Source organism: Schistocerca piceifrons, chromosome 6, assembly GCF_021461385.2.
Source record: "Schistocerca piceifrons isolate TAMUIC-IGC-003096 chromosome 6, iqSchPice1.1, whole genome shotgun sequence".
Taxonomy (NCBI): domain Eukaryota; kingdom Metazoa; phylum Arthropoda; class Insecta; order Orthoptera; family Acrididae; genus Schistocerca; species Schistocerca piceifrons.
Genome location: NC_060143.1, coordinates 318925422 through 318952663, shown reverse-complemented (window position 1 = coordinate 318952663; position 27242 = coordinate 318925422). Strand labels below are relative to the sequence as shown.

The following is a 27242-nucleotide window of genomic DNA, read 5'->3' as shown; positions in this document are numbered from 1 at the left end:
ACATAGATGACCGTATGTTTTGATTGCGTCAACTCAGAAGGTTACATTTATTACACCGGCAAGGAATTGTAAACCTTACTATCATATATGAATTTCAACTTCGATGCGTACCCGTTGCAGAGAAAGATGTTCTAACAGACGGACGGACGAACGACAGAGTTACCCTATAAGGATTCCGTTTTTACCGATTGCGGCACGAAATCCTAAACGTTTGTTTTGAGCTTTTATGTGTGTGTGCAAAGCCCCGTGACAATATGTCAAGTAATATAGCTACAGCAAACCTGTAAAGTCGCTTCAGTCATTTATTATAATCTAGTACTTGAATATTGCTGGTCAGTCTTTCATTCCTAGTAGGCAGGACTGATAGAGATCGAGAAGGTACAAAGAACAACAACGCGTTTTGTCATAGGTTTATTTACTAATCGGGAAAGCGTGAAGGAGATGCTCAGCCAACTACAGTGGTACACGCTGCAAGAGAGGCGTTGTGAATCACGGTGCGATTTATTGTTAAAATTCCGGGACTGTACATTGTAGAAAAGTCAACCAGCTCTAATGGCTTTTTTTTCCCTAAGTGTATTTCGCGGAAACACCATGAAGGGAAAAATGGAGAGATTCGAGCTCACTCGATGGTGGGGGAAGGGGGGGGGGGGGGGGGGGGGAGCGACTTACCAACAACGGCTCTTCCCGCGGACCCTTCGCGACTGCTGGAAAGGGAGAAGTGGAGGTGATGGTGAACGCACCCTCCGCCAAACACCGTAAAGTGACTCGCAGAGCGTAGGTATGAAGGCGCCCTTTAGTGCCCTGCGCTGTGTCAGCGGGGTGCCACCCCGGACGCGGTCGTGCCCTGTGGCAGGCGGGGTATTTCGGGCAGGAGCAGTTGCCACCCGGATGCCCCGATGCTCGCCGCCTGCTCGAGTGTTTGCACTCGTGTCGATAAGCGCCAGACTTTTAATGTCAACAGCGCGCCTGTTGGTAGATCCCAAGTTCACGGATAGTGCTCGCCTCCCGCATCTTGTGCCGCGTATCGCGTGCCTTCCTCGCTTTTCCTGCTGGCAGCCCGTGCCTTCCGTAAACTTTAGAACTCGCTACCCTGTCTAAACACTGCCGCTATACTAGGTCTGTGTCTGTATTGTACAATTAATCGTTCAGTGCTAGCGCTTGAAAGCTTCAATTGAAACTGAAATTTCCTCGTCTGCACCGAATATAGTGTGTCCTAACTCTAAAATTAAAATTTTGCAGGTTTAGTTGGATTCTAACCGAGCACGCTGAGATGGAAAAAAAGTATGCTGTTGTTCTAGTCACCAAAAGCGAAGACTGATTTGATGCATCTTCTTACGCTTGTCTATCCTGCGCAAGCCTCATCATCTCGGAGTAACTGCTGCAACCGACATGCATTTGAACCTGCTGGCCTTGCTTTACGTTTTTCCACTACTTCATCCCCCCTCCCCCCACCTTCCGCCCATTTTCAAATGAACTATTATTTCAGTATGCGCTGTATCAATAGATAGGGAAAATTTGCCTTACAGTTCTATTGTTCGCAGTTATGTTCAGAACTTTTCCATTGTTTACTCGTATTTATCCGTTTAATTTTCAGCATACGTTTGTAATACATTTCAAAAGTATCGGCTGTCTTATCGTCTGTGCTGTTCTTATGTCGTTCACGTTTCACTCCAATACAGGGTGTCCCAGGAGGATGGATGGTCAAGGATATGAGAGGGGAAACCCTCAAACCAAGAAAGTCTAGTAACACGGATTCTAAAGTGCATACTTTAAGAGATATGGCAACTCATCTTCGCTGCTGTAAAACACGCCTCTTCTACTGAACACGAGCTTATAGATCTTAAGGTAGGCCGGTCCATTCGCCGAACATCCTCTCGTTGCAAGTGTTCTTCCACCTGCGCTGTTATGCGGTCACTCACTGCCACCCACAAAATGAAGTCAGGACCGTCCAATGTATCCCTGAAAAGACGCAGATGAGGATGGAATCCATTGTCGAGTAACGTTGACCAGTGAGTTTACCGTGTTCAAGGATTTATAACACCTGGACCACCAAAGCCTGGCTCACCAAAGCGATCAAGTTCGACAGTGGTGGACGTATCCTCATATGGCGAGATTTTTAACACGCAGTACATCTAGATACATAGTCTCTCTCTCTCTCTCTCTCTCTCTCTCTCTCTCTCTCTCTCTCTCTCTCTCTCTCCCTCCCTCCCTCCCCCCCTCCCTCACTCCCCCTCCCCCCTCCCCCTCACTCCCCCTCCCCCCTCCCCCTCACTCCCCCTCTTTTTTTTTTTTGTACACAAAGACATACTTAGGATTGCGTGTCATGCACAGTGTCCTCCGACCGGAAGTTCACTGTGGCAACGCCTAATATGAGTTCATCACAGCTATTTCGATGCTGTAACTGCGCTTCAGATCCCGTACATTTCACACATGTTTCAAAGCCAGCACTTGAGCCGTCACAGTTGTGACCTTCAGAACAGTACCTGTGTTTGAACTTCTGCTCCGGAAATATGTGTGGCTTGTCTGGTGCTAAAAGGGATCCCCTCTGAGCCCGAAGTGTGCCACATACCGCGCTACTTCCGGCTTGCCGGAGGTCCATTCCCACCTTTCTTTCCAAAAATGAGGGCGTCTGGTGGTGACACTGCACGAGGCGAGCGGCAATCGTGCGTCGCTGCAGACTGCTTTCCCTGTAAATGTTGCAACCTACATAGTGAGTAACAGCCGCATGCCGCCTCCTTAAGGTGAGTGGAGATTTATTTCATCGTGGAAGCAGCGTGCGCATAAATGGCTGATAATGACCAAGCCACGACACATACACCGTCATAATAATCGTACGATACGACTTGGGGTAAACTTAGGTCATGTGTTAAACTTGCATACTTTCGTCTATGAAGCGAAATCCATTCACTTTGAAAACATCCTCAATTATAATCGAATACCTACGTGTCCTTTTGGTTTCGTAGGCTATCGAACATTGTAACTGGCGGTTAACTTATAGAGTAAGGGTTTCCAGGCTTCACCATCTTGCTCAGTGCTGACAATACATGAACGGATTTTGCGTCGTGCTGATCAACTACTATGTATGGTAGAAACGTTTCACACACAAATAATAAAGATTCGTGGAAGCACTTTTTTACAGTCACTCATATTCACAGATGTGGGTCTACCTATTTGTAGCAAATAGTGTGAAATTAAATTAGGGCCGTTCTGATAAAAATACTTGATGTGTAAAAGAAGAATGACATTTAAAATATTTATCAAATTTTTATATCACAAATAATACAAACCACTTCTGCAAAAGCGTAATAAACTGAACATGGAGTATGGTGAGTTAGTCCAAAACGCATAAGAGAATAACTTTATTTGTATCAGTACGTGTTTTATTTACTTGTACACGTGCCACCTCAGATGTCCTTTGTAACCCCCGGTTCTCGAGGAAGGACGAATAGGATGAGAATTACTTCGCTTCGCTCGGTATTTCGTAATATGAGAAGAAGAGTCCTTTGACAAACAGGCGAAACAAATTTGAACCCATTGTAAGGCGATCCTGTACTACATCGTCTTTAACGCCCTTTCTGTAAGAAGAACCACCAAGTACATCCTATAGAATGGGTGGATGGATAGCTTCCATTGAGTTGGCAGTTGGCTTAGTAGGAAGACCGTGCTGTCAATTGAAGCAAGGAGTTGGATAGAAATTATGGTGTCTGGCATGGTCCCCCCCCCCCCCTCTCTCTCTCTCTCTCTCTCTCTCTCTCTCTCTCTCTCTCTCTCTCTCTCTCATTTATGTATAAGAGAGTTCCTCTGATGAAAGCGACTTGGAAGATTATACTTGTGTGACGGCCACATAGTAAATAGGCCAAAGGATGGTTTGTGTTGCGTTGAGTACTGGGCACACATCCGATACGTTCATAGTCCACAGGTCATAGGTTGAACAGACACAGTCCACTCATTGTGCTGCTTCTACGAAGTTAAGCGCCGTGCGTACAAAGAAAACAAAGATAGGTTCAGGTTTCTCCATTCGTGCTCCTTGGATTCGCACTTACATTCCATAGTTCTCCAAGCATAAAGAAACCACAATTTTATTTTTCTTATTGTCTCTGAATCTTATAATTGGTTATATGGGCCAATGCCCGAACCCAGTCGAAATAAAATGAATATGTAAATTTCGTAGATAGGGCAGCACTACTGTTCTCTGAAGACAGCCAACGCTGATTATTTCCGTGATGCAATTCTTATTCTGTCATCCATGTCAGTACTCAGTTAAAAAACCCTGTAAAACGTTTTGTGCGCATTTTATGACCAAAAAACCGTTACCTTCCAATATACGCCCATTTAGTCCATCTTAAGCACGGGGGAAGCCATGTCTGCACCGATATTGTAGCAGTTTCATTCTACCTTTAACATTCAGTGAATGAAAATTTATGAAACGCTGTTAGCCTTGATCAGCTTATACATGCCTATATTTGTTGTGAATGTACTTCGTAATTATTAGAATGGCGGATAGGGAAGCGTCGTCCGTCCACAGAGTATTTTTCAAAGCCAGACTCTGTATTGACAGACACCATCGCATACTCTACTCTATACAGGTCCGACACCGAGGTAAAACGAAAAAAAAGTGGTCACTCAACTCATAACAAGTTCTTGGAATACGATGATTTGCATGTTTGAATACTTCCTGGAAGATTAATCTTTGGGCTCACCAGGACTTGAGTACAGAAGCTCGCTTTTTGAATCTGGAAACTAGGGGAGATATAGCTGTCGAAATAAAGCTTTGAGGGCGTTTCGAGAGACTTTCTGGGTAACTCAATCTGTGGAGCATTGTCCTCCAAAGCGGAGGTTCCGGTTTTGAGTCCCGATCCAGCATCCTCATCCAGCCTGCCAAGACGTTTCAAAATAGCGCCCACTCCATGGATGAGTTTAGGATTCAGTCTGGACTGACGCGATGTCTGTGATCCGGAACTCTATAGAGTCCATCAATTGGTGTACACTGCATGGTGTCCAGCGACGGAGTCCCTTGTGTGAAAATTAAATATTTCGAAAAGACTGACAGATGACTGCGACAAAAGGTAGGTGTATTGTGAAAGCCGAAAGAATTGTGCCGAAGTTCCGAAATGGTTCGAAAATTACTAACAGTTGGCGCTGTACACTGTGCAACTCGTGCAGTGTCAGCGTGCATCATTAAACTCGTCCTGTGTAAGCAGTCTTTGCAGTCTCATCACAATGTTTTCGAAATACTCAATGACTCCGTTCCCGAGGTATTCATCAAGAAAGCGAAACACCTGTTCGGTGCGATGTGGTCTGGCCCCATCTTGCATGAACCACTCGGTGTCTGGTCGATCCTCCAACGCTAGCTGTGTGGCAACGATTGGATCCAAAACTGCAACGTAACGTTCACTCGTGATTTTTTCTCGGTTGAAGAAAGGGCAATAATGTCTCTCTCATCAGGTTACCCTCCATTGAGAAATTGTATTGGCAGATCCAGATTTCAGCTAGAAACTAGCCATTCTCAGTGCTAAGAATACAACAGGTACATAGTTAGATGATGTCATAAAAAAGTTGCAATTAATTGCTTAACTCATATGGTTTGTATATGACATACCACTATCATTTTTGATCAATGCATGTAATGTCTGTCGGTCGGGCTTCATTCACAGTTAATTGAATAATAATGTTTGCGGAAGGCGGGCTGTGTGGAGAACAAATGGTTCAATTGGCTCTGAGCACTATGGGACTTAACTTCTGAGGTCGTCAGTCCCCTAGAACTAAGAAACTACTTAAACCTAACTAACCTAAGGACATCACACACATCCACTCCCGAGGCAGGATTCAACACATCGGTTGGTTACATGGCGCCATCTACGTGAACTCTGCTACATACCACAGCCCAAACAGTACCTTTGGGAGAAGGCAGTGGTCTCGCTTCACGCAGTTGGAGATTTTCGGAACCCTAAAATTGGCAATTTGTTTATTCACAACCCCATTCAGATGGAAGTGTGCTTCATCTGTGAATCAGTTGCAGCCAAAATCAAACTCTTCGTTATCAGTCATTGTGAGAATCTCGTTCGGAAAGTCAACCGTTTGTTGCACAGCTCGTATAGGTATGGTCTGGTGGCTTTGGATTTTGAACGGAAACATGTGTAGGCTTTGTCTCGGTATGCTCTGCGTGCTGGAACGCTTCTAACCTGTCTCTGCTGTAATTTTTTTGACGGATTTACCTGGATTTTGGTGAATAATTCCAGCAACCGTGGCGACATTTTCAGGAGTAACTGAAGTTTGCCTGGGGCCAACATTCCGCCCTATATCATAAGCACCGTTGCCTGTCCGTTGAAATTTGGCGAAGAGCTTGCGAGTGGTTTTCGCATTGAGTACTTTTGAAACATTACATTGTGTTTGTGAACAACACCTTATTGCCTTGGGCCTGTAGTCTAACCTGTGGTATTCGAGTATCAGAGGAACACGTTGCTCGATGGGATACGTGATTTCAACCTTTTCCTTCGGTATGCTAACCTCTTTCGGCGTTTCAGCAGTGGAACTATTGAGCTGTGGCGCATTATTTAAAGGCACTACGTGTTGCGATTACTGCTGTTAGCAGTTTTTCGAATTATTTCGAAACTTCTGCTTAACTTCCGTATAAAATTCTTAACGGTTCACAGTAAACATACTGTTTGTTGTCCTCGTCTATCGATCGCTGTTTTCGAGCTTTTTAACTTTCAAATCAGGGACTTCTTTCCTGGACACCCTGTATCTACAGCTACATCCATGCTCTGTTAAACACTATGGACTGAGCGGCAGGGAATACTTCCCATTTTCCCAAGGATAAGGGCTTCATCCCATTCGAGTCACTATCTTGTGCGGGAAGAATGAGAAGGCCATAATTATCGCATTATTTGCGAAAGTCAAAAATAAGCAGATGCATGCAGCAGATTGCAGTGGTCGTGTGGATCAGTCACTATGATCCAGCAATACGCTGCATGCTTGTCTTCATTTCTGACTCTCGCAAATAATGCCACAATTGTAACCTTCTGAAGAAAGCCACCAAGTGTCTGAAAGCGGTAACGGAGTAAAAATTCTTTTCTACAACTGGTTGCTGATATTTCAACAAATTGAAATACAAGGACATCATACATTACACTATGAGACCAAGACCCAGATGAGTACAAATAGAAATACTGTTGCTGAAGGTGGATAAACTAAAAAGATTTCTGCAGTGACGCAGACGGATTTACTGTTCAGTAAGTTAAATAGATAAATTTTAGAGCCCAATCACACGTAACTTCCATGTAGGTTCATAAGCAACTTGTGAAGTTACCTACAGGAAGAGGGACGCTACGCTTCCGAATCTGTTTTACAAAAAATTGAATCAAGTTTACAGATTTCCTTTAACATTTCTCGTATACACTGTTGTAACGAAACTTCTTTGTTACGTTACGTGGGGAGGCAGTGAAATTTTGCTGGGGCGAAATTTTTAACATCGAAAAGAGATTATTTGATTTAACCACTAAAACCGGAAAAATTATTCCTGTGTTCCATAGACATTCAAGAAACGTGTGATCATGGGGGTGTTTCTTACTGATCACATTGGCCTCCACCACTCAAAGACTTACTTTGAGACAAATGTAAATGTTTACAGCTAGAACAGTTTCCAAAACATTACACTTTAGTAATTAGTCCTGCAGTGACACGTATATATAGTTCAGTTGATTTCTTATTCGTATCTTAGTTCGGTGTAACTCGAAGTAATCTGCTTCCTGCCGCCGCTGCTGTTGTTATTGCTGAAATAATCGTTGCCTCGATCCATTTCATCTGCTAACTGGATCAAGTTGTGTGAATTCTATGAAATAATCCAGGTACCAAATCGTTTTAAATTGGGTTATTTATAACAAACTGCACCACTTCTTAGTGGGAGCCCACTCCACATAACAGGCTACATAGTCACAATACTGTATCACAACAATTAGGTTATTGCACAGACGTACAATACAGTGGTTGCGTCTCAAAACTGTGTCCAACTGACCCCTCTTCAGCCTTGTGCTCCTACTATTTATGTGTTTCTTAACAATCAAGTCAACAAAGCTAGGCGCTACAGTTTGGAGCCGAGCGACCGCTACGGTCGCAGGTTCGAATCCTGCCTCGGGCATGGATGTGTGTGATGTCCTTAGGTTTAATTAGTTCCAAGTTCTAGGCGACTGATGACCTCAGAAGTTAAGTCGCATAGTGGTCAGAGCCATTTGAACCAGCCTAACAAAGCTACAGTACAAATTTATTAAACTAACAATTAAAAGTTTAACAATTTTATGAGTAACTATCCACAAAACCTTGCTTTTTTATGCTGACACTGCCGTATACAATAGAAAAAAAGACTTTAACGTAGGGTATACATCATATTATATAAAATACTGAAAGATAACAATGCTAACCCAAATTTTATTAATTATGGCTTTATTTGTAAACGCAAAATATTGCGAACATATATTTGACAAGCTTGACCTACTAGTACAAAAATGGAATCATAAATTTTATGAGAGTTAATATATTACACGAAATCACTTATTAGATACCATTGGAATTACAGAACTTTCAAAACAGAAATGTAAAACAAAAATGGCTGAACCGCGCGACTGCTACGGTCGCAGGTTCGAATCCTGCCTCGGGCATGGATGTGTGTGATGTCCTTACGTTAGTTAGGTTTAAGTAGTTCTAAGTTCTAGGGGACTGATGACCACAGGTGTTAAGTCCCATAGTGCTCAGAGCCATTTGAACCAAAAATGGCTGTTTTATTTCACTGTTCGTGAATTACAACAAATTTTCTTTCCCTAGTCCTTGGCGTTATAGATACATTTCGTGACTGATTCGCTTGCAGATTAATTATTTCACCCTAAGAATTTAAGAAAATGAAAAATAAAACTTTTTTTTACAAGGGACGTTTCATTGGTTTTCCATCCGATGCGGGAGTAGTTTCACATGTTTACTGTTATTCACAAGGAAAGAAATTGAAATTGTTTTCCTGTGTGCTAATGACACATATGAGGCACTATAACAGCCCCTTTCTTTCCTCGTTGTTGCAGGAGAAGAATTCGTTCCTGAATTACAACGTGTCCTGCATCCTGACGCTGCCGCCGTACCAACGACAAGGCTATGGCCGCCTGCTGATCGACTTCAGTGAGTACCTTACCGCCAGATTACTGTGCTGTCTGCCCTTTGATCGTATATTAACAGGTATTGACCCGCTGCTCAAATCCGCCCTCTGAAAAATAATGCAAGGTCTGCTTCTGAGGGGCGGGATGGCGTGCCTCGCCGGAAACCCTGACAAGATACATTTACCTTGAGGCGAAATAAACTGTTCTCGTGGCGGTCACGTGTCAGCTCGAAAGGAGCCGATCAGTTGTATGTATACATATCCATAGATTGTGCAGAAAGAGGACATCGACATACTTAGACTGCGGCGGTAGCACGCTTTGGATATCCGTCTTTATCGTTCTCTGGAATACATAATTTGGAGTTGTGAAGTTACCGGGGATAGAATGCAGGGTACGATATGGAGCGTCCCCCGCGCTGCGAGTTTCCAGTGTAGAGCGCGTGGCGTGAGACAGAGATAAGGGCGACATTTGACGACGTCGCAATGTTATGGGTGCTTCGAAAAGATTCTTTCTGTTTTCTAACAAATTTCTCCCGTTCATGATAGCTTCCGTGCCATTCCCAGTCTCCGTATTATTAGTCTCCTCTACTTCGGAAATGGTCACTGATTTGCTACTCAAATAGCAAAACTTATTTACTATTTTGCAGTGAACACATGGCGTGTCGTGGGGCGAACACTCTGTTTTTAAAATAATTGAAAAGCCACGATCGCTTCAATCGTTTATTAGATGATGGTTTCAGCACTCTGAAGGTGCCATCATCAGATCTGTGAAGGTATAACACAACAGGTTTGAGGGAGGGCTTGCATGAGTTAACTATACACATTACAATTATTACTGAACCACATACCTGAAACGTGGATTAACATTTATAAAACCATATGGACGTCATGGCATATGAGGCAGACCATCAGATAAAATCATTGTCGCAACCAATAAAAAATAATAAAAAACTGCTCTCATGGTCGTTCTTCCCATAAAACAGGAATAGGGCAGTGATGATGCCGACCGGTGTTAGGCGAGCAGTGGTAGTTTCATCTGGTGATTTCAGTTTTATATTTTACGGAAAGAACGACCATGAGAGCCGTTTTGTATTATTTTTTATTGGTTGTGACAATGATTTTATCTGATGGTCTGCCTCATATGCCATGACGTCCATATGGTTTTATAAATGTTAATCCACGTTTCAGGTATGTGGTTCTGTAATAATTGTAATGTATATAGTTAACTCATGTAAGCCCTCCCTCAAACCTGTTATGTTATACCTTCACAGATCTGATGACGGCACCTTGAGAGTGCTGAAACCGGTCATCTAATAAACGATTGAAACGATCGTGGCTTTTCAATTATTTTAAAATCATTTACTATTATTACTGTCTCATTTCTTGATCTAATTTCCTGAGCATCACCTGATACCATTTGAGTGTATTCCATTTGTCGTTACCCGACATCTATCGCAACATACTGTGTCAGAAGCTCACGCTCAGATGAAAAGTGATGCAGGATTTTAGATCATCCGTTTCTTGATACACAAGCGGCTGCGTACAGGAGTGTAAAGGCGACGGGATGAAGCTGACAGTTTTCAGGTGTTTCTGGTTGGAAACAGTACAGAATGACTCGGCTGTTACGGTAAGGAGGCAAAGATGCTGATGGTAGGGAAATGCAATTCTGGGTTGACTTGCTGACCTTCATTTTATTGCTTCTTCGCGTATTTGCAAGAAGAGCACAGCCACTAGTTTATAAAAATATAGATGCGCCTTACTAGAACATCCAGTTAATTACCAGAACAAACAGTTACTCCGGCCTGTAACTTTTAAGATTCGGGTATATATAGTAACTTACGGCATTACAGACCAAGAACATGGAAGTGTCAGATTTTGTTGTCTAATCGAACCCGTAGATTCAAGTACTCGTCACAATGAAAGTGACGTACAGGTGGAGAGAGGTACGACGGAAACCAATAACCCTAGTCCAGAGGCATATACAGGCAAGCTTTGTTAAGTCCTTAATAGTGTACAGGCTTAATTGAAGATTATGATCACGTACATACGATTTGCTGTGTGCTGTTGGTCATCCGAGGCTGATCGTTCTGGAATTTCGCTGTTCGGTTGAACTTTGCCTTGTTTTACGTTTGAAGGCATGTATATGTGGCATATAGGACTGCTTCGTTACAGATGGGACGTGATACGTCGTTTCTTACGACCCAATCGGTTTCTCAGTGCGTAGGACCGCTTGTTGGACGGGTGAAGACGCCTTGCACTCTACGTCTCTACCTAAGACTAATATTCATACTAACATGTTTTTTCTATTCTTCTGGCAACCCTTCAAGTTTCGGTTATTGCGCATTACCCTTGCATTACTTTTGTAGATATTCATGTGGTGTGTGTTCTTTTGGACATGACCGAAAAAAACAGACACAGTTTTATTCCTGCACCCGCTATGAATCAGGACACAAAGAAATTGAACTCATTAGCTGCCAGTGACCATTGATTTATATTAATGTGTCGAGTTAGAAATTTGTGCCGGATCGGGATTAGAACCCGTGTCTCCGGGTTATTAGGCTGGCGCGCTGACCACTTCACCATCTGGTCACAGTAGTGACCCCAACCTCACGGACTACACTAGCATCCCTCCCATCAGACGCAACTTCTCAGCTTCAACCAAACACTACTGATGCAGTGCCCGTGCTCATCAGCCTCGGTACGCACTGCATCTCTCCGATTCCCGTACGAGATCGAGCGTAGTGCACATCTGCACTGAAGGATTCAATGGCTGCCATCACCATAATTACGAGAATCGACGAGATGTCGCGAGTAATGAGGCTAATGTGCAGGGGCACTACATCAGTAGTGTTTGGTTTAAGCTGAGAAGTTGCGTGTGATGGGAGGGATGCTAGTGTAGTCCGTGAGGGAGGGGTGACCTCTGTGCCCAGACGGCGTATTGGTCAGCGCATCTGCCTAGTAACCAGGAGAGTGTGAAATGTGTGAAAATGAAACTGCAGGGGTAAAATTCACCAGAGGTACGGCAAAATATGAGTACAGATACGTGTAAAACATATATCCATGTGTGTAGGCAGGTAAAGCCACAGGTAAAATGCACTATCTAAACCCGGGAATCTATTTCAAGGAACATTATTTATAGTCTGGAAAGAAATACTGTGGGAGTAAGTGTTGTGACTTGGCAAGACAGCCAAGCCACTAGGAGGTAGCCGAAAGGCACGCGTTTAAGCTCACGCAGGCTGGCGTGAGGTCTGGAACAGTTAAAGGAGTTGAGTCTAGTAAAAAAGTACGTAGCTTCTGGAATACTTAACTTTAATCCATACTTGGTAAACATCGGTCTGACGGTACATGCTTCACAAGATAAATAGCAAATGATAATGGCGCCTTGCTAGGTCGTAGCAAAAGACGTAGCTGAAGGCTATGCTAACTATCGTCTCGGCAAATGAGAGCGTAACTTGTCAGTGAACCATCGCTAGCAAAGTCGGCTGTAGAACTGGGGCGAGTGCTAGGAAGTCTCTCTAGACCTGCCGTGTGGCGGCGCTCGGTCTGCAATCACTGATAGTGGCGACACGCGGGTCCGATGTATACTAATGGACCGCGGCCGATTTAAAGGCTACCACCTAGCAAGTGTGGTCTTTGGCGGTGACACCACAGTAAGAACGACCAGCTCCTATTGGGGCATAGGTGGTAACGTGGAGAGAGAAGCAGGAAGGAGGAGATGGACACAGAGAGGGGGAATTAGGAGATGGGCACAGGTGGGAAGATAAGGAGATTGACAGGTGGAGGAAAGAGGAGGGGATGGATAGTGTCAGGGGGAAGAAGAGAGCGAAAGAAGGGGGGAGTAGGAGATGAACAGAGAGAGGAGAAGGAAATTGACAAAGAAAGGGGGAGGAGATGGTCAGAGATGGGCGTGGAGGAAATGGAGATGGACAGGGAGACGAGTGGAGGAGATGGACAGGGAGACGAGTGGAGGAGATGGACAGAGACGAGTGGAGGAGATGGACAGAGAGGGGGTAAAGGAGGAGATGAACTAATAGAAGATTAGAGCCATGTACACACATACATACATGGGCAAAACTGGGTAATCAGCTAGTGTGTAATAATACAGAAGAGGCAGTTTTCATTAATTTAAAATTCACCTGTGTTGGTCAGTATGACCACGATTACTAACTGCAATTGTTATCATATAGATACCTGCCGGTGTTGTGTACGTGTTGAAGTTAAGTTTGTCATCCGACTGCGTCTTGTGAGTGCTTCATGTTTTTTGTCAGGCAAGTGTATAGTTTCTAGTGTATGTCATAGGTCGCAGGAGCATTCCTGCCGCTCAGATTCTCCTGGGTTGCGCGCAGTAAACGTATCCTAATCAGTTTCCTTTGGAACTGGCCTTCCGGAAACTATAGGCTGGGCGTATCTGCGCCTTGCCGGAGCTGACAATGAGAAGGGTGGAGAGAGGAGGCCCAGTGTGGGCTGGCTGTATTTGCGGGGCCATTAGCCGCGGCCGGGCGGGGAGGCGGGCGGCGACGTCGCTTTGATCTCGGGCGGCTTCTGGCCGCGACAGGCGCTGCCGAGTGCTGCGTGCGCGCGCGCCAGGGGAGGGGAGGGAACCCATTCTGGCCGCGCCGGCCGATGGTGCGTGGCGCCGCTCCTAAACAAGGTACGCCACACACGTCCAAGTGCGCGGCAGGCCACTTCCGTCGCCCCCTCGTTACCATTCACATTTGTTTATTTGGAAGAGCCCCGCGTGCGGACGCGCGCGCTAGAGTGTGTTTCTGGTCGTGTAGGAAGACCCGGAGGGGCACGAGACTGGAATCTCTAACCCTGCCCCTTACCCCCCCCCCCCCGCCCCCCGCACCCCCCCCCCCCCACACACACGCACGTACTGGCGCCCTTACTCAGGCAGTCCCCACCCTTTTTCCGTCTCCCCCCTCCCGCTATCGTCTTGTCCCCCCCTCCCGACCCTATCTCTCTCCCGTCTTCATCGCTCTCTCTCTCTCTCTCTCTCTCTCTCTCTCTCTCTCTCTCGTGTGTGTGTGTGTGTGTGTGTGTGTGTGTCCCTCTTATAGTGTGTGACTTTTTCTTTCACACGACACGATATAAATATGCACCACGTTTTTGTAGCCTTTGGACCCGTTTGACCCACCTTCCGTTTCCTGATCTTCCGTGGCTGTCAGTGCAACTCCTTCTTTTAATTTATTGTTATAATTATTGACCTTTATCTTTCAGAGGCCTTCAAGATTAAAATCGGAATGAGACAGGAAACGTACTCTACCCCCTTCGCTCTTCAACTCTATACCTGATACGGTGATCGGGGAGTGGTGACGAGAAATGAAAGGCATGAAATTATCTGCAGTTGCAAATATGAGCTTCCATCAGCTGCATAATTGAATGACGGCAGTGAAAATTTGTGCCGGACTGACACTCGGTCACCTTACCGTTACGTCATCCGTCTGTCTACTCATGCATCCATTATGTACCGGGTGACGAAAAAGTCAGTATAGATTTGAAAACTGAATAAATCACGGAATAATGTAGATAGAGAGGTACAAATTGACACACATGCTTGGAATGACATGGGGTTTTATTAGAACCGAAACAATACAAACGTTCAAAAAATGTCCGACATATGGCGCTTCATCTAATCAGAATAGCAATAATTAGCATAAAAAAGTAAGAGAGAGCAAAGATGATGTTCTTTACAGGAAATGCTCAATATGTCCACAATCATTCCTCAACAATAGTTGTCCAGGAATAATGTTCTGAACAGCACTGTAAAGCATGTCCGGAGTTATGGTGAGGCATTGGCGTCGGGTGCTGTCTTTCAGCATCCCTAGAGATGTCGGTCGATCACGATACACTTGAGACTTCAGGTAACCCCAAAGCCAATAATCGCGCGGACTGAGGTGTGGGGACCTGGGAGGCCAAGCATGACGAAAGTGGCGGTTGAGCACACGATCATCACCAAACGACGAGCGCAAGAGGTCTTTCACGCGTCTAGCAATACTTTTTTTCTCTAATATAACCCCATGTCATTCCAAGCATGTGTGTCAATTTTTACCTCTCTATCTACATTATTCCGTGGTTTATTAAGTTTACAAATTTATACTGACTTTTTGATCACTCTGTATATTGCCGTACAGGGGAGACAATTTTAAATAATTGAAAGTCATTTGCCCGGTGTCGCGCTGATAAATGCGATATTGCAGTGCCTGTATTGTTTGGAAGTACTGTGCAGTGTTCCCCGCCGACACGGGCAATCAAATTCCAAGTAAAATGTCTCCCGTTTACGGGAATATACATAACCGATCTACGACTACACGTTGTAGACACATGGCTGACACATTCGTGCACGGATAGCCGAAGCGATTAAGTCGACGGCGCGCATTAAGCGATTCGAATCCGTCCGGCACAGTCTTCACTGTCGCCATTCCAAATATGGCCGATGGTGGTTCATGTCGTAACTGTGAATACATTTCGTGTTTTTCTTGAACGCGGCAGTCGCTACGTTGCCACGGACGAATGTGCGAAGGAACATTCCACCGTACTTACTAACACGAGCACTGGTATTTCGTATTCCTTCCTTCATTTTTTGTGCAGTTACGGAAATGTGGCCCGTACAAGTGTTGTATGTAGTTTCTTCAGTTTCCCAGTATCGCACCAGTGAATGCCTTTTTCTCGACGTGCACGACTGGGACAGTGCGGCCGTTCCGCTGTCCGCTCAGGATGAGGAGCCCGCCGCCTGGAGAGGCGGCTAGGCGGCTAGTGCGGCGGCGCATGGTAACTAGCCTCTAGCCTGGCTGTCCCTGCGAGCGTGGCCGCATTCCGCAGCACTCCCAGCTTCCGGGGCCGTGACTCATGGCCTGCTCGCCCGTAGCTGGTACCGCCACCCACACGCCTAGGCAGCGCGGCCGCCCGCACCAGCATCCGTGCCATCTCAATACTCCTTTTCACCAGCTATGTACGAGGTGCATTCAAGTTCTAAGGCCTCCGATTTTTTTTTCTAATTAACTACTCACCCGAAATCGATGAAACTGGCGTTACTTCTCGACGTAATCGCCCTGCAGACGTACACATTTTTCACAACGCTGACGCCATGATTCCATGGCAGCGGCGAAGGCTTCTTTAGGAGTCTGTTTTGACCACTGGAAAATCGCTGAGGCAGTAGCGGCACGGCTGGTGAATTTACGGCCACGGAGAGTGTCTTTCATTGTTGGAAAAAGCCAAAAGTCGCTAGGAGCCAGGTCAGGTGAGTAGGGAGCATGACGAATGACTTCAAAGTTGTTATCACAAAGAAACTGTTGCGTAACGTTAGCTCGATGCGCGGGTGCGTTGTCTTGGTGAAACTGCACACGCGCAGCCCTTCCCGGACGTTTTTGTTGCAGTGCAGGAAGGAATTTGTTCTTCAAAACATTTTCGTAGGATGCACCTGTTACCGTAATGCCCTTTGGAACGCAATGGGTAAGGATTACGCCCTCGCTGTCCCAGAACATGGACACCATCATTTTTTCAGCACTGGCGGTTACCCGAAATTTTTTTGATGGCGGTGAATCTGTGTGCTTCCATTGAGCTGACTGGCGCTTTGTTTCTGGATTGAAAAATGGCATCCACGTCTCATCCATTGTCACAACCGACGAAAAGAAAGTCCCATTCATGCTGTCGTTGCGCGTCAACATTGCTTGGCAACATGCCACACGGCCAGCCCTGTGGTCGTCCGTCAGCATTCGTGGCACCCACCTGGATGACACTTTTCGCATTTTCAGGTCGTCATGCAGGATTGTGTGCACAGAACCCACAGAAATGCCAACTCTGGAGGCGATCTGTTCAACAGTCATTCGGCGATCCCCCAAAACAATTCTCTCCACTTTCTCGATCGTGTCGTCAGACCGGCTTGTGCGAGCCAGAGGTTGTTTCGGTTTGTTGTCACACGATGTTCTGCCTTCATTAAACTGTCGCACCCACGAACGCACTTTCGGCACATCCATAACTCCATCACCACATGTCTCATTCAACTGTCTATGAATTTCAATTGGTTTCACACCATGCAAATTCAGAAAACGAATGATTGCACGCTGTTCAAGTAAGGAAAACGTCGCCATTTTAAGTATTTAAAACAGTTCTCATTCTCGCCGCTGGCGGTAAAATTCCATCTGCCGTACGGTGCTGCCATCTCTGGGACGTATTGACAATGAACGCGGCCTCATTTTAAAACAATGCGCATGTTTCTATCTCTCTCCAGTCCGGAGAAAAAAAAATTGGAGGCCTTAGAACTTGAATGCACCTCGTACACGTGAGGCGTTTATTACCAGCCAGATCCAATTCCATGTTGACCTCTTCCAAAGAAGACTGTTTCTGTTATTTATTCTCACATCAGAAACATACATATTATATACAGTTGTGAATGTACAGGGTGATAAAAATTCAGTATAAATTTGAAAACTTAATAAACCACGGAATAGTGTAGATAGAGAGGTAAATATTGACACACATGCTTGGAATGACATGGGGTCTTATTAGAACCAAAAAAAAAAGTATTGCTAGAAGCGTGAAAGATCTCTTGCGCGCGTCGTTTGGTAATGATCGTGTGCTCAGCCGCCACATTCGTCATGCTTGGCCTCCCAGGTTCCCAGACCTCAGTCCGTGCGATTATTGTCTTTGCGGTTACCTGAAGTCGCAAGTGTATCGTGATGGACTGACATCTCTAGGCATGCTGAAAGACAACATCCGAAGCCAATGCCTCACTCTAACTCCGGACATGCTTTACAGTGCTGTTCACAACATTATTCCTAGACTACAGCTATTATTGAGCAAAGATTGTGGACATATTGAGCATTTCCTGTAAAGAACATCATCTTTGCTTTGTCTTACTTTGTTATGCTAATTATTGCTATTCTGATTAGATGAAGCGCCATCTGTCGGACAATTTTTGAACTTTTGTATTTTTTTGGTTCTAATAAAACCCCATGTCATTCCAAGTATGTGTGTCAATTTGTACCTCTCTATCTACATTATTCCGTGATTTATTAAGTCTTCAAATTTATACTGACTTTTTGAACACCCGGTATTATCCTTGCCCAAAACTTGGCGACTTCCAGTGCATTTTCTGTTCCTTGATGTTCATCTTTTGTGCAAGAGGCTGGATGCCGTCGACATTGAAGCATATGATGCTCCGCAGTCACACTTAGTATCTTCTTCATAACTGTAGCCTTCCCCACCTCGGAGACGCTACTTCTGACTGAAATAGCACCGCATCTGGCATCACAAGGCTAGTGCAACCCGTTCTAGACCTCCCACAGGGCAAATACTCCTGGCAGAGTCGGGAACTGAACCTGAGTCCTTTGTGTGGCAGTCAGACAGTGGCCACTCACCAACGCATCTGGAGTTTTGTCGATTAGCTAATATGAAATTATTTACTTATATATGTAAGTTGGGAGTGTTGTCACTAAAAATAACATTTGCAGCAGGGTTGTCAGGTTTCTCTGAACAAAATCGGGATTTGTAAACATAGGCTTCCGCGATCGTTGGCACAGTCAATAAAATTCTTCTGGGTTTGAGGCTGTATTGTCATCTGCAAAATTCCGACGTTTCGGCAACTGTTTCAAGGCTCCTTCCTCAGGGTGTATTGCTAACTGAAAATCGTGATTTTTTTTACGAAACTTACACCAACATACACAAGCCTAAAATTCAAAATACAGTATAACAAAGTACTGCATTTTACCATATTGATATTTCTGATCGCTTTTGAATCTGCTTAGTAAGACCTTCCCTTCTTCCCCGTTGTTTTCGACGAAACTGCACGTAAATGATTCATTCATCTTTACCGCTAATTCAGCTTCTAATGTAGCCATTGTTAAACAGTTTGTCTCATCTCACCAAGTTTTTCTCAGGAGGCTAAAAACCCTTTCTGCAGCAGCGTTGAAACGAGTTATATACAACACGAAACAGACAACTTTGAACAGCGTGTTAACTGTCACTATGACGATTCACGCAAGGTGGAAGCGTAGTTGCACCACTTTGTCGACCGAAGTTGCACGGCATCACGTCATCCGTACCAGTGCGGATCGCAGCGTGCTAGATTTTAGAGTTAAAAGGCTACCACGCCTATCCGTCATCACCAGTTTCGTCCAGATTTATACAGGGTGTTACGAAAAGGTAAGGCCAAATTTTCAGGAAACATTCCTCACACACAAATAAAGAAAATATGTTATGTGGACATGTGTCCGGAAACGCTTAATTTCCATGTTAGAGCTCATTTTAGTTTCGTCAGTATGTACTGTACTTCCTCGATTCACCGCCATGATTTCATACGGAATACTCTACCCGTGCTGCTAGAACATGTGCCTTTACAAGTACGACACAACATGTGGTTCATGCACGATGGAGCTCCTGCACATTTCAGTCGAAGTGTTCGTACGCTTCTCAACAACAGATTCGGTGACCGATGGATTGGTAGAGGCGGACCAATTCCATGGCCTCCACGCTCTCCTGACCTCAACCCTCTTGACTTTCATTTATGGGGGCATTTGAAAGCTCTTGTCTACGCAACCCCGGTACCAAATGTAGAGACTCTTCGTGCTCGTATTGTGGACGGCTGTGATACAATACGCCATTCTCCAGGGTTGCATCAGCGCATCAGGGATTCCATGCGACGGAGGGTGGATGCATGTATCCTCGGTAACGGAGGACATTTTGAACATTTCCTGTAACAAAGTGTTTGAAGTCACGCAGGTACGTTCTGTTGCGGTGTGTTTCCATTCCATGATTAATGTGATTTGAAGAGAAGTAATAAAATGAGCTCTAACATGGAAAGTAAGCGTTTCCGGACACATGTCCACATAACATATTTTCTTTCTTTATGTGTGAGGAATGTTTCCTGAAAGTTTGGCCGTACCTTTTTGTAACACCCTGTATAACGTGCAAGGCTTGAGCAGATATAAAAATGACAGAAGTGGTAATTCCACGTGAAATAGCGTTTAGGGAAAAAAGCCTTTTTGGCACGGGTCAGGCGAGGTATGAGCCACTTATGATACGTAGTTTCCAGGCAGCGGTTGGCGCAGCGGAAAGAGTACAGAACGGTAATGGGAGGATGGCGTAATACATTCCCAGTGTTCCTTTTCACAACTAGCGCTACGTATCGATCCTCTTGCCCTGTGATGGACCAGTCTGCGACCACCGACATTCTTTGACATAGAATTTACTCCTTCAGCGGCCATTTTTAATCGTGAGATGACACTTTTGGTCACATGCATTGCTGTGTCCACAGTAGTGACACTTTGACGGTTTCGAGCGGTCGAACTGCTCGTGAAGGAGGAGCAGGAAGAGGAAATGATTAGTGTTTAAAGATCCGTCGACAACGAGGTAATTAGCGACGGAGCACAAGCTCGGATTAGGGAAGGATGGGGGAGGAAAGCGATCGTGTCCTTTCGAAGGAACCATCCCGCATTTGGCTTAAGCGATTTAGGGAAGTCACCGACAAATCTCGATAGCTGCTTTCATTTGATGGCTGGCCGCGGTTTCGAACCTCACGGATGCGAGTCCAGTGTGCTAACCACTCGGTTCGAAATGCTCGTCCACTATCGTAAGCACTCAAATAATGTGTTGAAGACATGTTGCCGTACCACAGGGAATGTCGCACTAATAAATTCCATAACAACCTTAGTCAGATACCGTATTGGACGAACTGTCGAACGCAAGTAGAGCCTTCGAGGACAGGCTTCGCTGCAGTTTACACGTCCCGCCCTCTACATTTTCTTGTGTTATCATTGATCGGTTGTTCCTTAGCAATAGGCAGTTGTTAAGTAGCGACTGTCAGTGGTTCCTTAGCAGTTGTCGAGCAGTGTACTTCACATCTACCCATTTCTTGCCGGCCGGTGTGGCCGAGCGGTTCTAGGCGCTTCAGTCTGGAACCGCGCGACCGCTAAGGTAGCAGGTTCGAATCCTGCCTCGGGCATGGATGTGTGTGATGTCCTTAGGTTAGTTAGGTTTAAGTAGTTCTAAGTTCTAGGGGACTGATGACCTCAGATTTTAAGTCCCATAGTGGTCAGAGCCATTTTGAGCCATTTCTTCCTCCGTTTGCGCTGCCTTTGTCTTCGCCTCAGGAAAAGAAAATTGACACAAAGGTAGAAATTCACAACGTGAAGTGCTAAGAATGCAGCAGTCTGACGAATACGTGAGTAGCGTGCTAGCTCAGGTCGTACGAAGTCGTGCGATGGTTTAGTAATGATACTTCGCTTCGAGTGTGTTCGCACCGTAAAGTTTCTGCTTCACTTTATGAATAAAGCAGACAAAACACTGGTATAATATTCTGTAATTTTGATTCGCAATGTATAAAATATTCCACCAAGAACTGACGAAACAGCCAATGAACGCAGTTTCTGCTCTAGTTACAGTTTTGGTACTGCGCCCCTAATGGGAGATTGTGTGTCAAGTAACTCTAATTTGGGAGCGTCTGTTGCGAAATTATTTTTTCTCTCTCTTACGTCGTGCTTCAGTTTTAATTACAACTGGAGTGAAATGTGTGGGGAATTGGAGAGCGCGATGGCGGCGGGCGGGTTATTGGATGGCGGGGCGAGCGCTGACCGCGAGGAATTCGCGAGAGAGCGACGTCCGCCGAAGTGCTGACGGCGCGGCGCAAAGGCGGTCGCATTACTTGCTGCACTTGCATTCCCGGCGCTGTTGCCGGACGGGCGAGTGCCAGAAGGGCCGCTCCAGCGATACGGGGCTACCCAGCACGGAGTGCAGAGCGTGGCGGGCCTCTCATCCACAGGCAGTGGGCGGCTGGTACCAGGTAGAGGACTCGCCTCCCGCCTCAAATACATTGATAAGCCGAAACACTACGATCACCTGATAAAAAGCATGTTCTGCGTCTACGTTTATAATTCGCAAGCCATCTTGCGGTGTGTACCATTGTCTTGTCCCCCTTTTCCAGTTCCAGGAGACACTGTCGGTAGCCCCCTTGGTTCCCGTGAACGGTCAGCTGCGCAACAGTAGCACGTCTATTCGCCCGTACACATCTTCAGAGCCGTCATTCACCCCTGTCATATGTGGCCCGTGGTGCACCACAGTTGCTTCGGCGCCGGTTTTGCACCGTACCGATACACACTGAAGAGCCAAAGGAAACTGTTACAACTGTAGAGCCCCCGCGAGCACGCAGCAGTGCAGCAACACGTCGTTGCATGGACTCGACTAATGTTTAAAGTACTGCTGGAGGCAATCAACATCATGAATCCTGCAGTGCTGTCCATAAATCCGTAAGATATACGACGGGGTGGAGATCTCTTCTGAACAGCACGTTGTAAGACATCCAAGATATCCTCAATAATGTTCATATCTGGGGAGTTTGGTGGCCAGTGGAACTGTTTAAACTCAGAAGAGTGTTCCTAGAGTCACTCTGTAGTAATTCTGGATATGTAGGGTGTCGCATTGCCCTGCTGGAATTTACCAAGTCCGTTGAAACGCACAATGGACATGAGTGAATGCAGCTAATGAGACAGGATGCTTACGTTTGTGTCTCCAGTTCAAATGGCTCTGAGCACTATGGTACTTAATATCTGAGGTCAACAGGCCCCTAGAACTTAGAACTACTTAAACCTAACTAACCTAAGGACATCACACACATCCATGCCCGAGGCAAGATTCGAACCTGCGACCGTAGCGGTCGCGCCGTTCCAGGCTGAAGTGTCACCAGTCAGAGTCGTATGTAGACGTATTAGGAATCCCGTATCAATCCAACTGCACACACCCCACTCCAGTACAGAGCCTCCACCAGCTTGAACAGTCCCCTGCTGACATGCAGGGACCATAGATTCGTGAGGATGTCTCCATACTCGTACACGTCCATCCGCTCGATACAATTTAAAACGAGACCCGTACGTCCAGGCAACATGTTCCCAATCATCAACAGTCCTATGTCGTTGAGAGGCCCTCGCCGCGCGGGATTAGCCGAGCGGTCTAGGGGCGCTGCAGGCATGGACTGTGCGGCTGGTCCCGGCGGAGGTTCGAGTCCTCCCTCGGGCATGGGTATGTGTGTTTGTCCTTAGGATAATTTAGGTTAAGTAGTGTGTAAGCTTAGGGACTGATGACCTTAGCAGTTAAGTCCCATAAGATTTCACACACATTTGAACATTTGATAGGCCCAGGCGAGGCGTAAAGCTTTGTGTCATGCAGTCATCAAGGGTACACGAGTGGGCCTTCGGCTCTGAAAGCCCACATCATGTTTAGTTGAATGGTTCCCACGCTGACACTTGTTGGTGGTCCAGCATTAAAATATGCAGGAATTTGCGGAAGGATTGCACTTCTGTCACGTTGAACGATTCTCTTCAGTCGTCGTTGGTCCCGTTCTTGCAGGATCTTTTTCCGGCCGCAGCCTGCCGGGTATTTGATGTTTTACAGGATTCCTGATATTCACGGTACACTCGTGAAATGGTCGTACGGAAAAATCCCCATTTCATCGCTATCTCGGAGATTCTGTGTCCCATCGCTCGTGCACCGACTAGAACACCACGTTCAGACTCACTTAAATCTTGATACCCTGCCATTGTAGCATTAGTAACCGATCGAAAAACTGCGCCAGAACTTGTTGTCTTATATAGGCGTTGCCGACCGCAGCGCCACATTCTGCCGGTTTACATATCTCTGTGTTTGAATACACATGTCTATACCAGTTTCTGTGGCACTTCAGTGTATTATCAGTGCTAGATTCTTTGCTGAGGGAGAGTAATTCATACTTGTGACATTTGTATTTAAACATGTTACGCATTCCCGATTTTCGAGCTAACCTGTTTAGGACCGCATGGGTTTTGGTTAGATTGAGCTTTAACCCTGTATTCTGTCCCTATTGTGATAGTACACACATGCCATTATTGAAATTCTGGATAGCTGTTTTGAAGTTTATTGGTTTTGCACGTGGGCACAACTGAAGGTCGGCAGTAGACATATATTATGTACAATAGGACGACATTGATGAAACATATCCTGACAAAACGACCAGCACCATGATGCACTTTAACAATAGAGATAGAAATAGGAAACTACAACTCTTTATGAACGCCAAACGCTTCAGGCACGAGGAGCAGAGAACATACTTCGCAGTGAAATTAGATCGCACTCTAACGCACAACTCACAGCTAGAAGTTACAAAATAGAAACTAAAATGTCGTAATGCTGTCCTGCTGAAACTATCTGGAACTACATTGGACTGTGGACAGAGCACACTGAGGTCTTCAGCACTAGCCCTTGTCTACAGCTTGGTTGTACACTGTTCGTCAGTCTGGATGAGAACTGCACACGTAGCTAAAGTGGACGTCCAAGTGAAGGATACAATGCGGATACTCTTTGGAACACCCAGGTCCACCCCACGTGTCAGGCTACCCATCCTAACAAACATAGAGCACCCTGAAGTTCGGCGATCACGGGTAGCCAGAAGATCATGCAGAAAAATCCTAGACAACTCAAAACTCGCTATACCCCAAGACCTAGCACCTGCAAACAGTCTTAAAACTGGGTAATCTTTATGGAAAATGTGAGCAGAACTGCTAGGACTCGAATGGCAGATAGATTGGATAGAGAGATGGTCTGTAAGTGGACATAAGAACCGGAACTTGGTGAACGACACCAGCAGGAAGCTCGATGGATTCAACTTCTTCAGGAAAGTTTGAACAACTCTGAACCGTGAGATGTAAACAACTTATGAATAAATGAGGCATATTGGACAATCCTGAAAGTGACTACGGAAAAATCCAGTCAGTGGACCATTTATTTATGTGTGAAATGAAAGGCTATGAGGGTGATCTGAAGGACCTAGAATGGCTGAAGAATATTTGTAATTTTGTGAAGGATTAGAAGAGCTTGTAATATGACCTTCAGTTTAAAGACTGGTTTAATACAGCTCTTCTTGCTACTCTATCTTGTGCAAGCCTCATCATCTCCGAATAACTACGGCAACCTACATCCTTCGAAATCTAGATACTATACCCCTCTCTCTCTCTCTCTCTCTCTCTCTCTCTCTCTCTCTCTTTCTCTTTCTCTCTCTCCTCTCCTCTCCAGTACTAAACTGGTGATCCCTAGATGTCTCAAAATGTGTTCTGTCAACCGAAATCTTCTTTTAGTTAGGTTGTGGCACAAATTTCTTTTCTCCCCAATTCTATTCAGTACCACCTCATTAGTGACGTGATCTACCCATATAATCTTCAGCATTCTTCTGTAACACCACATTTGAAAAGCTTCTTTTCGCTTGTTGTCTAAACTGTTTGTCGCCCATGTTTCACTCCCATACATGGCTACACCACAGAAAAATACATTCAAAAAAGACTTCCCAACACTTGAGTCTATATTCGATGTTAACAAATTTCTTTTCTTCGGAAACGGTTTTCTTGCCACTGCCGATCTACATTTTATATCCTCTCTACTTCAGCCATCATCAGTTGCTGTGCTGCCCAAATATCAAAACTCATCTGCTATTTTTAGTGTCTCGTTTCCTAATCTAATTCCCTCATCATCACCTGATTTAATTCTACTACATTCCATTATCGATTATTTGATTCCGTTGATGTTCATATCATACCCTCCTTTCAAGACGCTGTCAGTTCCGTTCAAACTGCTCTTCCAAGTCCATTCACGTCTCTGACAGATTTACAATGTCATCGGTAAATTTCAAAGTTTTTACTTCTTTCCCTGAACATTAATTCCCAGTCCAAATTCTGTTTTTGTTTCCTTTACTACTTGCTCAGTGCATAAATTGAATAACATCGGGGATTGGCTACAATCCTGCCTCACTTCCTTCTCAACTACTGTTTTCATATCATGCCCATCGACTCTTATAAGTGCTGTCTGCTTTCTGTACAAATTGTAAACAGCCTTTCACTCCTTGTATTTTACTCCTGCTATCTTAAGACGTTCAAAGAAAGCATTCCAGTCAACACTGTCGAAAGCTTCCCCTAAGTCTGCAAATGCTATATACGTAGGTTTGTCTTTCCTTATGCTCTCTTCTAAGATAGTTCGTAGGGTCGGGGCGATTGCTTCGCCTATTCCCACATTTCTCCGAAATCCATTCTGCTTGACGTCTGAGAGTATTTCGCCCGTCTCATACATCTTCCACACGAGATGGAGGGTTTTGTCATGGCTGGCTCTCCCAAAGCTATCAATAATTCTGATACAATGTCGTCTACTCCCTGGGCCTTGTTTCGCCTTAGGTCTTTCAGTGCTGTCAAACTCTTCATGCAGTATCATATCTCCCATTTCATTTACATGCTCTTCCATCCCCATAATATGGTCCTCAAGTACATCGTCCTTGTATAGACCCTCTACATACTCCTTCCACCTTTCAGCTTTCTCTTCTTTGCTTAGTGCTAGTTCCATACGTGAAAAATATTGTTACCGAGTATAACGCTGTCAGAATATATTAGCTAATACATTACTGTTATGAATGCCCTTGCAAATGCCGAACCAGTAAGTAAATAAATGATTGATGAGCTATGAAACGTATATATATCGTGCCACTACTGATACTGAGGAGGCTATGACGAAGGGGCCGCCGGCGAGAGTCGTAATTTTAAGGGCTGCGGATGATTCCGGGTGTGGCGTTTCGGTCAAGGTTGGAGCCCTCTGAATTCCAGGCGGTTGCATCACGGCTATAAAGCCGGCCGGCATGAATGGCGCGGCGCGTGTCCGGTCTTTACTGCGCCTGCGTGTGAGTCGCCGCCCGAAGCGGCTGTGACTTCATTGCGTGTGCCTCTACTGGACCCATCCCCCCACCTCAGCCAGCTTCCGTATCCGCCCGCACCTGCGTCCACTGGCCGCGAGTGGGCTGTCCCATCCTCTCGAGGTTCGTTCGAGTAACCATCACACCAGTCATGATCACGCGAATGTGTGTGGTCCAAACACTCTCCCGGTTACAGTGAGTTATGACTGGCCGAAAGGTGTTCGAGCGCTGGCCAATAGATGGTCGTTACTAGTCTGGACTCGCCACAAGAATTTCTTCTGGCGATTCAACCTTCCTGCAAAGAGAGAATTCTGCGCATGCGCATAGACTTATTCGTTAACTGCCGTAGCCTTCCTGATGTAACTCACTAAAAAGCACCTGAAGATGAGCCTCCAGGGCTCGAAATGCATAGTGCAG

At 45.4% G+C, this 27242-nt stretch overlaps 1 protein-coding gene across 1 annotated transcript in view; it reads left to right on the top strand.

Moving 5' to 3' along the window:
• Window positions 1–27242, top strand: part of LOC124802575 (histone acetyltransferase KAT7) — a 579753-nt gene that overhangs the window by 382337 nt on the left and 170174 nt on the right. Inside the window, exon 8 of the mRNA XM_047263447.1 lies at window positions 9066–9159. Within this exon, the coding sequence (XP_047119403.1) occupies window positions 9066–9159 (94 nt within the window). The remainder of the gene's footprint in view (window positions 1–9065; window positions 9160–27242) is intronic.